This window comes from Cebus imitator, unplaced genomic scaffold (assembly GCF_001604975.1).
Source record: "Cebus imitator isolate Cc_AM_T3 unplaced genomic scaffold, Cebus_imitator-1.0 Scaffold1, whole genome shotgun sequence".
Lineage (NCBI taxonomy): Eukaryota > Metazoa > Chordata > Mammalia > Primates > Cebidae > Cebus > Cebus imitator.
Genome location: NW_016107316.1, coordinates 1,796,036 through 1,807,493, shown reverse-complemented (window position 1 = coordinate 1,807,493; position 11,458 = coordinate 1,796,036). Strand labels below are relative to the sequence as shown.

Here is an 11,458-nt window from a genome sequence, read left to right as displayed (position 1 = left end):
AAAAAAAAAAAAAAAAAAAAAAAAAAAAAAAAAAAGCTGTTTTGCTGTTTTTACACTTTGGGAAGCCGAAATGAAAGGATCACTTGAGGCCAGGAGTTCAAGACCAGCCTGGGCAACATGGTGGGACCCCATCTCTACAAAAAATTTAAAAAATTAGCTAGGTGTGATGGCATGTACCTATAGTCCCAACTATTCAAGAGACTGAGTTTGGGGGATTGCTTGAGCCTAGGAGGTTGAGGCTACAGTGAGCAGTGATTGTACCACTGAATTCCAGCCTGGGTGACAGAGTGAAACCTCATCTTCAATGAAGGCTGGGCGCTGTGGCTCGTGCCTGTAATCCTAGCATTTTGGGAGCCGGAGGCAGGCAGATTATCTGAGCTCAGGAGTTCGGGACCAGCCTGGGCAACATGACGAAACCCCGTCTCTACTAAAAATACAAAAAAAATTGCTGGGTATGGTGGTGTGCACCTGTAATCCCAACTACTGGGGAGGCTGAGGCATAAGAATTGCTTGAACCCAGGAGGCAGAGGTCGTAGTGAGCCGAGATTACACTGCTTCACTCCAGCCTGGGCGACAGAGTAAGACTCTGTCTCAAAAATAAATAAATAAATAAAATTTAAAAAGCTACTCTCTATTTACAGCTATATTCTCATTTTGATATCAAATATTAAAGACACCCTGGTCTTTTTCCATGAGTGTGTCTCAAACTCTTGTTCCAAGCATCCCTGCCGATTTTACCTTGTCACAGAAGACCTTGATCTGGCAGTAGGCCCGGTGCACAGGCTTGTTGCTGCGGTTGTTGTAACTATAGGTATCAATCTGAATGTTAAGAGGCAACCCCTTCACTCCCTTCTGGGAAGAGAAATCTGTGCTTAAGCAGTTCACAGAGATGAAAACCTGCAAAGAGAAGAGGAGGTTCCATAAGCAACAGGCCACAGCTCATGAAAATATTAGCATCACTCCAATTACTCAAGTCCATTTTAAATGAGAAGTTCAGCTTCTCATTTTTTAAAAAAAAGTTTTTAAAAAACGGCGATCAGGGGTTTGTTTTAAAATTGCTTTTGGTCACAGAAATAGATCTTAAAGAGGAGGAAGAGTCGGCAGCACTGAACCTCTGCTTACGTTCCCTTCCAGAATCTCTATTTAATATCCGCTAGGACTGTGGAAGAGGCTGATTAGCTTTTCTGATGTCATTTTCCAGAGTTACCAATAGCATAGCTCCCTCTGCAGTACAAACTTCCTGGGAATCCACCTATATTTATGTTGACACAACCTCTTAGGATAACCGGTAGTACTCTATGTCCTAATATTTTAGAACTTATGAAATCAGTGTTCCTCTAATCCACAATTTTTATGATTATAAGATTCCAATAAAGTTCACTCTCAATCTCTGCCTTATCCAGACTAAACAGTCCTCATTTCTTTCCAGTTTGCTCTTATTAATCTTTTGGTTATCAAGTAACATTGGGCCCAGTCTTCAAGGAATAATTTATAATTTACAGTTATTTCCATACTCCTTTCTAGGTATGGAAATATCAGTGCAAGGGTCTTTTATTTAAACACAATTGGATTCTTTATATGCCCAGGTTAAAACTAAGACAAAAGTGGTAAAGTTTGTTAATGGACTAATAACTTAATGATCATTCAACACTCAGGAATGTGTTCCTCATTCAAGAAGTTCCACACAGATGTGGTCAAAACTTCCTAAAATAATGCAGGAAGATGTTATGCTGGCAGGTCTATGTCCACAAAAGAAAAGAAGAATCCAATTCTTTAAGCAATAGTTCTACTATTCAATCATTCACGAAATTACTTCAGAGAAACTATCTCAAGCAAACTTTTAGCTTCTCAACACAGTTTCAAAAGTCTGTTTTCCTTTCAGTGCCTAAGTCCAGGCCACCACTTCCCACAGGAGCAATTTTTTTTTTTTTTGAGACAGTCTGGCTCTGTTGCCCGGGCTGGAGTGTGGTGGTATGATCTCAGCTCATCACAACCTCTGCCTTCTAAACCATCCTCCCACCTCAGCCTCCCAAGTAGCTGGGACCACAGGTGTGCACCACCATGCTCAGCTAATTTTTGTATTTTTTTGTAGAGCTAGGGTTCTGATATATTGCCCAGGCTGGTCTCGAACTCCTGAGCTCAAGTGATCCTATCACCTTGGCCTCTCAAAGTGCTGGATTTCAGGAAGGAGCTACCACACCCAGCCCACAAGTACAGTATTAAAGATGACTTCCAAGTGCAGTAGGTTAGCACCGGCTACACTCACTCCATCTGCTAGCATGTGCCTGAGCGATGCAGTGAGCCAGAAAGAACCCATCTAGGGGCATTCCCCCACCTTCAAAATGGAAGGCAGAAGATGTCACACCCTTCTCTCCTCTCCTGGGATCCAAATCAGTTCTCTCCCAGTACATTTTCTCAAAAGTTAAACTGAGTCACATTATTAATACGACACTGGAAGCTGCTACTTAGAGAAAACCAATGTACAGCAAACAAACATGTGCCGTTTCCCCACTATTTTTATAATTCTGGATTCTTAAAATGTTTTTGAGCTCCCTTTCAACCAGTTTTAGAATTTATTTCTGATGCATCTGCACCACACAGTGGACATTATTGGAATTACAGTTTTAAAAGACGCCCATTTACAAGACTGGCCCATTTCAGACCCAAGCCCTGTGAGCTGACATAGCCCTTGGGTCAACAACCAAGAGTGGGTCCACCAGAGCAGCACTGGGTGTCAGTGGCTGAACTAGGGCAGATGGGGAGAAATTTAGCTTATAATGGGGGTGGGGGCAGCTATATGAACTTTTAAGATGAAGGAGAAGGAAGGGAGGGCGAAGAGGAAAGTCAGGATCATGGTGACAAAAGATGGCTCTCTAGAAGGCATACAAAATGCAAAATGCTGAGGTGGGGGTTTTACCCTCACTCTAGGCTATACACTGTTTCTCAGCAGGAAAAGACCAACACATCCTAAAAAGATAGAGGACTTGGAGTCCAAGTTAACAGATTTAAAAGTCATCTCTGATCTTGTCCCAAGCCCTCCACCCAGGCCTATCTCACTTCCCCGAACACATTCTGCACATCCAATTCCACCTCACCTTAGTCTTTGTCCACTTCCTACTCACAGCTTCCCAGGGAGACCCACCTCCACAGCTTCCCCTGTCTGGCCTTCATCTGTAAGGCTGGCCTGAGTCCCACCCCACACACGGTCACAAGCACCGGGCTGGCCACACAGCAGAGGGACCACACACCGCATGCCTGGCTTCAGGACCTGTGCTGGGCATGTCAGGCACAGTCTCACCACACAGGAAAAGGGACCATTGTCCTTCTTGTACAGATGAAGCCCACAATGGTGTTTAAAAGGTAGAAAGAGATGCACTGGGGTTCATTGGAGGGCCTTCCTCTTCACACCCTATGTCTCTCCCAAACCAACATCTCCCCTGATTAGCTGGCTTTGATCTCCTACTTGGGATGGTTTGCCTTTTGATATGTGCATAGTTTATCTCCCTGATTAGACTGTAAATATTTAGCAGGCTGAGTCCATATTCCATGATTTGTCCTTTCTAGTATGGAGCACAGTGCCTTATCCTGCCTGCTATGATTTTTCTTTCCATTTAAACTTATTTCCAGTAAATAAGCAAATTGCTTTAATTTAAATACCTAGATCTAGATATATAGGCAAAAGTGGCACGTATACATTTCAACAGCATTACAGAAAATATGCTTTGATTTCTTTTTGTTTGTTTTTGAGACGGAGTCTTGCTCTGTCACCCAGGCTGGAGTGTAGTGGCGCGATCTCAGCTTACTGAAACCTCCGCCTCCCAGGTTCAAGTGATTCTTCTGCCGCAGCCTCCCAAGTAGCTGGGATTATAGGCATATGCTACCACACCCCACTAATTTTTGTATTTTTAGTAGATACCACATTGGTCAGGCTGGTCTTGAATGCCTAACCTTGTGATCCACCCACCTCAGCCTCCCAAAGTGCTGGGATTACAGGCATGAGCCACTGCGCCTGGCCCGACTTTGTATCTTTTCTTACATTTTTTTTTTTAAAAAACACTTCAAGTACAATCCCCAAATCCACAAATCAGAGGTAATTAGAGTCTGTGGAATCCATTCAAGTTTAAAACAAAAAAAGTCCATGCACACCACTAAGCACATAAAGTAACGAAACCACCATATATTCTTCATGTTACAACCAGATGGAAAATCTGAACTTTTTCTGTCCTTCTAGGCCATTCCAGGCTCAATTCCTAATTTAAAAACAGCTGTCTGGGGAAGTTCGACTTTACCCTTAACAATTCCAGAAGTCTTTGACCCAAAGTGATATTCCCTTTACAAGAGGATTTCATGGTAATCCAACCAAAGACCTAACCTCCCTTCGCTTCCCAGTTTCAAGTTTCTATTCAAAAAAGAAATGAGCAGGGGCCAAATCCCAGGATCAGGGCAAACATGGAGCTCTGGCACAGCTTTCCCCATGCTGGTGTGCATTCATGATGATTTGTGGTCTCTTACTGATATACATTTCTCTTATTTTAAAAAATCAATTATTTCCAAACTTGGCAGTTTTCTAAATTTATTAAAGAAAGTTTACAATGGTCCTAATTTAGCATTAAAAAAAAAAAAAAAAAAGCTACCTTGCCTAGATAAATACACAAACATCCCAGGAAAAAGTGACAAAGCTGTGAAACGTAAGCACAGCAGGCCAGGGACGTGAGGAACAGGAACAGTGGGCCAAAGATGCCAAAGAGAAAATGGGGCCAATGCTCATGATGCCTCTGTTCTTAAGGAAGGATCAAAGGCAAGAACACAGACCATCAAGGGGACATGCTGGTGCAGAGGGGACATGCGTGCTAGGTTTAACCCTCAACCAAAGTCTACAAGGGGAACCACGTGTCCAAGAGAAGCAGCTTAGGTCTGAATATCAAAGCATCTGAGCTGGTCCCTAACTAGCGCTGTGACCAGCACAAGGGTCCTTACCCATCAAAGGGCAGGGTGAGTTCGTGGATCTCTAGATGACTCCTATACCTCTGGATGGCTATGATTACATGTGTATACTGACAAAGGATGAATCCTATTATCAATACTATTTTTACTGGTGACAATAATTTTGTGTAATACGTGTACCAATCAACTTTTTATAAATCATATTCGTTTAAAAATACCACGTAAGTTGCCAGTTAAAGTCATCACAATAACTACTTATGTAAAACTTAAGAACTCATATAGCAGTGGCTCTCAAAGTGTGGTGCTGGGAGCATCAGCATAAGGGAATTTGCTGGGAATGAAGATCCTGGTGCCCACCCCAGACTCACTGAATCCAAAACCTCAGGGAATGGAGAGGGAGGTTAACCAGCTCTCCAGCTAACTCTATACACACTCAAGTTTCAGAACCCTGTCTGTACAATAGTGGCTTACAACCCTGACTGAATTAGAATCAACTGGCAGGACTTTAAAATTTATGGATGTTGGATGTCCTGGCCACACCTCTAGGGATTCTGATTTCATTGGCTGGAGTGGGTCAAGACCTTGGGACTGCTCCCCAGGTAATTCAAGTGATTGGCCAAGCTAGAACCCACTGCTGTAACGTGGTTAGTGTTCTAGCTGCTTATACACTGTGATCCACAAAAGGTCTCCCTTGGCTCCAAAACTCTGAGATAATTAAAGCAAGTTCCAATACATGGTTTCCTTTCCTTAAAGAATTAAGATATTTTATATGTATTTAAATGTATACCAGCAGGTTTTTATATGTATTTATATGTATAACACAGGCACAGCCCTATCAAATAAGAATGTTCATGTAATCAACAGAAAGATCTAGATTAAAGCAATTCTGCTCAACCCTGCTATTCAATAAGGTCATGCAAATCCTCAAATACTCCAGAGTTCTTAAGATATTAACCAGGGAAAAAAAATTACAGATGTATTAAACTCTCCTGCTTATTTTTATTACTCATGTTTGATTTCACAGGGATTTGCATTTGTGGATGAACTTGTGTGTTCAGCTGAAGGCTGAAGTTGTAACTCTGAACCACAGGACATGATGTGATGCCTTCCTCACTGCGACGACCTCCTTGAGATGACACTGTCTTAATCATCTCTATGTCTCATGCCTGGTTCATAACATATGCTTAACACATGCTTTTGATAAAAGGAGGAAACATGCATGCTGGGTAGTGAATAAGCACGGCTAAGTACAATGCAGATACATAAAATATCTTTTCATACCCCTGTCTAAACCAGAATCAACTATTTTTCTGTAAAAGGCCTGATAGTATCTTCACATCCGTAGGCCATATGCAACTACTCAACCCTGCAGTAATAGTGTAAAAGCAGCCATGGATATGAGTGTGGTGGTGTTTTGATAAAACTTGCTTCATATAAACAGGCAGCTAGCTGGCCCGTTCCTCAGAGCTGTCATTTGCTGACCACTGATCTAAACCATCCTCTAAGTTGCTTGGACATTAATTTATCGTTACATCATCACAATGTAGTAAATAGGGAAAAAGTGTATTTCCCTGTTTGTAATTTCCACTTTCCGCATAAGTGACTTCCTGGCAAGACATCCAGTATGTGCCCATGCGTCACTCCCCTGTGGAAACACACTGTCCCTGTCAGCACAGCCCATACTCATGGAGGGGACCAGGCAAGTTCTCAGAGGGAAGTACAGCTTCCAGGGATCTTTGCGGTCAGGAGGGCAGCCTTCTTTAGTCTACAACACCTGAAACAGCGAGACAGCGAGTGTAGAAACATAAGCCAGAGCTCTTCTTTGGGTCCAGTGGGAGCAACAACATAGGCACACTTTGTTCCTCAGTTTTTTTTTTTTTTGGAGACAGGGCCTTGCTCCATCACCCAGGCTAGAGAGTAGTGGCATGATCTTGGCTCACTGCAACCTCTACTTACTGGGTTTGAGTGATTCTCCTGCCTCAGCCTCCCGAGTAACTGGGATTACAAGGTGCACACCACCACACCCAGTTAATTTTTGAATTTTTTAGTAGAGATGGGGTTTTGCCATGTTGGCCAGGCTAGTCTCGAACTCCTGAACTCAGGTGATCTGCCCACCTCGCCTTCCCAAAGCGCTGGGATTACAGATGTGAACCACCACGCCTGGCCTGTTCCTCAGTTTTAACACTTCTCATGGATTCTACCTAATGGACAGCCCCGAGTGAGCAAGACCACAGGGCTATTCACCCAAATCCAGGTAAAACCAGGCTTTGACTGTTCCTATCTTGCAGATGAATACTATCAATGTGATTACAGAAAACACTAAACTATCTGTACAGAGGATGGGAAAGAGGTAAAAAGATGGATGAGGAAATATCCAACCCCTCCTCTGTAAAACATGCGGGAGTGCACGCACACATGCATGCTTAAAAAGTCCCATCTCAGGCCAGGTGCAGTGGGTCACGTCTGTAATCCCAGCACTTTGGGAGGCTAAGGCAGAGGAAATCACCTCAGGTCAGGAGTTTGAGACTAGCGTGGCCAACATGGTGAAACTCCATCTCTACTAAAAATACAAAAATTAGTGGGGTGTCATGGCAGGCACCTGTAATCCCAGCTACTTGGGAGGCTGAGGCAGGAGAACTGCTTGAACCCGGGAGGCGGACGTTGTGGTGAGCCAAGATCACACCACTGCACTCCAGCCTGGGCAACAAGTGAAACTCCGTATCAAAAAAAGAAACAAACAACAGCAACAAAAAAAGCCCCATTTCAGAATTGGATAAGGCTGAATGATTGACAACCTTCCTTCTCTAGAAAGATGTAAAGATCTCTGACATAAAACTTTAAGAACTCAAAAGATGACCTTTTCTGTTTTCAGACTTCCTTCCCACTTATTGAGAAAATGTTTGTATTCAAATAATTAGAACAGTAATCTCAAAAGATGAGCAACTAATATTCCCACCCAAATTATCAGAAGAAAAAACAACTAACCACAAACATAAACTGCTAAACAGGCCAGGGTTCTCTACAAGATTCCTTTTTAAATATCTAGCCCATTTTTCTAAGGACAGTTCCTCATTCCTGACCAATAATGTATGCACTTAGAATGTTTCAAAATATTTAACGTTTTTGGTTTTCAAACCTCAGTTTGAAAAGGAGAGGGAAACAAAATAAAATGATTTACATGATCAAAGGATAAATTAACACAGACTTTTATTCCAAATGTTCACAAGCACAGAAACCAACAAGAAATCAGATCTTGAATTAATTTATAATGATTCTTCCAGGAAGTGCTGTGGCAGCCACATAAGCACTGTTCACACTTGGCTGCTTCTGCCAAGTTAGTCTTCAAAGAGAAAACAAGGAGGAAAAAGATAAAAAAAAAAAAAACAAAACCCGGTGTGCTCAAAACAGAGATCACCATCAGAGGTTTACAGCAGGTATAGGGAAAGCAACTGAGAATCGATTTTATAAAACCCCCAACTCACCCACTCCTTTTGAGCTTTATCATCAACACCACAAACCAAGACACGTATTCCAGTAAAGCTTGCTATCTAGTCTAAAAAGAGTAGTAAGACACGTGAGCTTTAACAAGTGAATTTAATTGTGGAGAGAAATTATAGAAATATTTTTAACTCTCCTAATTCACAGAAAAGAAAGTACTTGGAGTTTATCAGTTAGAAGTTACAAAAACATTAAGTGGTGAAGTCAGGAGCTAAGAGATGAAAATGTGTAACACATATCAGGGTATTTTTCATGAACTAGCAAAAAGGCTGTTCCTCTTTAAAAATTACTACAAGGCCAGTAATACCCATTCTATATTATCATTCACCTATAAGAAAATAATCCGGCCTGGCGCAGTGGCTCACACGTAGTAATCCCAGCACTTTGGAAGGCTGAGGAAGGCCAAGACTGGCAAATCACCTGAGGTTGGGAGTTCAAGACCGGCCGGTTCAACATGGAGAAACCCCATCTCTACTAAAAATACAAAATTAGCCAGGCATGGTAGCAGGCGCCTGTAATCCCAGCTACTAGGGAAGCTGAGGCAGAAGAATCGCTTGAATCCAGGAGGCAGAGGTTGCAGTGAGCTGAGGTCACACCATTGCACTCCAGCTTGGGCAATAAGAGCGAGACTCCATCTCAAAAAAAGAAAAAGAAAATAATTCAACATCCAAATATTAGTCTTAATTTTTTTTCCACTGGGAAATTTAGGTAGAATTTTACATGGTTTTGTAACATTGCTGCTATAATGCTGAAAATAATTTCCTTATGACTCTCATAATATAGTTTGCTCAAATGAGTAGAATTTGAGCACTGGCCAGGCGGTGGCTCACACCTGTAGGTGGGAGGACTGCTTGAGTCCAGGAATTTGAGACCAGCCTGGGCAACACAGCAAGATCCTATCTCAAAATAAATAAATAAATAAGCTGGGCATGGTGGTGTGCACCTGCAGTCCCAGCTACTTGGGAGGCTGAGGTGGGAGTATAGCTTGAGCCTAGGAGGTAGAAGAGGCTGCAGTGACCTGTGCCATGCCATTGCACTCCAGCCTGGGCAATAGAGTGAGACCCTGTCTTTAGATTTTAAAAAAAGTGAATATTGAGATCCATTAAGACTGATAATGAAGCACCTTTAAGACAGTTTGGATAAGGTTTTCTTTTTAATAAGGTTTTTTTTTTTTTTTTGAGAGGGAGTCTCGCGCTGTCACCCAGGCTGGAGTGCTGTGGCGCAATCTCAGCTCACTGCAACCTCTGCAACCTAGATTGAAGTGATTCTCATGTCTCAGCCTCCCAAGTAGCTGGGATGCCAGGAATGCCCCACCGCATCTGGCTAATTTTTGAATTTTTTTTTTTTTTGAGACGGAGTTTTACTCTTGTTGCCCAGGCTGGAGTGCAATGGTGCGATCTCGGCTCACTGCAACCTCCGCCTCCCAGGTTCAAGTGATTCTCCTGCCTTAGCCTCCCAAGTAGCTGAGATTACAGGTCAACACACCTGGCTAATTTTTGTATTTTTAGTAGAGATGGGGTTTCATCTCTACTAAAGGCCAGGCTGGTCTCAGACTCCTGACCTCAGGTGATGACCCGCCTTGGTCTCCCAAAGTGTTGGGACTACAGGCATGAGCCACCATGCCCAGCCGGTTTTCTTTTTAAAGGTCTAATTTTCAAATTAAAATAGAATAACTAAGTGTTCTGCTCACAAGAACAAGTGAGATGTCACAGGTACTCATCCAAGCAGCATCATCTCATTGCCTGGGAAAATGAAAGAGCCTAGCTAGGAAAAACCACTAATAACCTTCAGTGGTTCTCTGCAGTTTCAAGGAAGGAATCCAAATTCTTGAGGCCTTCCAAAATACAGCTCCAAATGCCCATTCTAGTTCACACCTCCTTTATAGGCACTTTCAAACTTTGGGGATTTTCATTTTCTCTGCCCCTCAATTTTAAAACACCCTTTCCTCCATTGTCTACAATACCCTTTCCTCCACTGTCTACTGACATGCATTTCCCTAATGGATAAAGACCCAGCACCAATGAATACACCCTTTCTCTGATCATCCCCTCATCTGCCCAAAGGCAATCCCTCACGCTCTCAGCTGTGTCCATGGCACTCTGTGTACAGTTCCATTTTATCATTTACCAAGTTGGACTAAGTAGCTTTTTCCTTCCCTCAAATTCCCTGTAAGGCCAGATGATATAGTTTGGCTATGTCCCCACCCAAATTCCATCTTGAATTGTAGCTCCCATAATTCCCATGTGTTGTGGGTGAGACCCCATGGGAGATAACTGAATCATAGGGGCGGTTTCCCCCATACTGTTCTCATGGTAGTGAATAAGTCCCATAAGATCTGATGGTTTTATAAAGGGTTTCCCCTTTTTGCTTGGCTCTGATTCTCTCTTTCTTGCCACCATGTAGGACACGGCTTTAGCCTTCTGTCATTATTGTGAGGCCTCCGCAGCCACATGGAACTGTGTGTCCATTAAACTTCTTTTTCTTTATAAATTACCCAGTCTCAGGTATGTCTTTATCAACAGTGTGAAAATTGACTAAAACACCAGACTATGAGATCCTTTAGGGAAATGACCACTTCTCTATACTCTCATCACCTCAGTCAAGGTCATTACCTGGATCAAGGACAGGAAGGAGCGAGAACCTGACATTCACCTCTGTTTAACTCCTGTACCTGTAAAACTGCAGGTAGTAAGTTCCCTAGGGCCCTTGAAGGCAAGGATGTTGTTCATTTTAAAAATTTCTTCCAGCCAGGCGTGGTGGCCCTTGCCTGTAATCCCAGCACTCTGGGAGGCCGGGGCAGGTGGATCACTTGAAGTCAGGAATTTGAGACCAACCTGGTCAACATGGTGAAACCCCGTCTCTACCAAAAACATAAAAAATTAGCCACGTGTGGTGGCACGTGCCTGTAATCCCAGCTACTTGGGAGGCTGAGGCAGGAGAATCGCTTGAACCCAGGAGGCAGAGGTTGCAGTGAGCCAAGATTGTGCCACTGCACTCCAGCCTGGTCAACAGAGCG

General features: G+C 42.9%; 1 protein-coding gene across 3 annotated transcripts in view; it reads right to left on the bottom strand.

The window, feature by feature from the left end:
• Nucleotides 1-11,458, bottom strand: part of GRHL1 (grainyhead like transcription factor 1) — a 52,198-nt gene that overhangs the window by 14,630 nt on the left and 26,110 nt on the right. For all 3 annotated transcript variants that reach the window (XM_017525371.1, XM_017525375.1, XM_017525384.2), the window contains one exon: nucleotides 739-897. In XM_017525371.1, coding sequence (XP_017380860.1) covers nucleotides 739-897 — 159 coding nt within the window. The remainder of the gene's footprint in view (nucleotides 1-738; nucleotides 898-11,458) is intronic.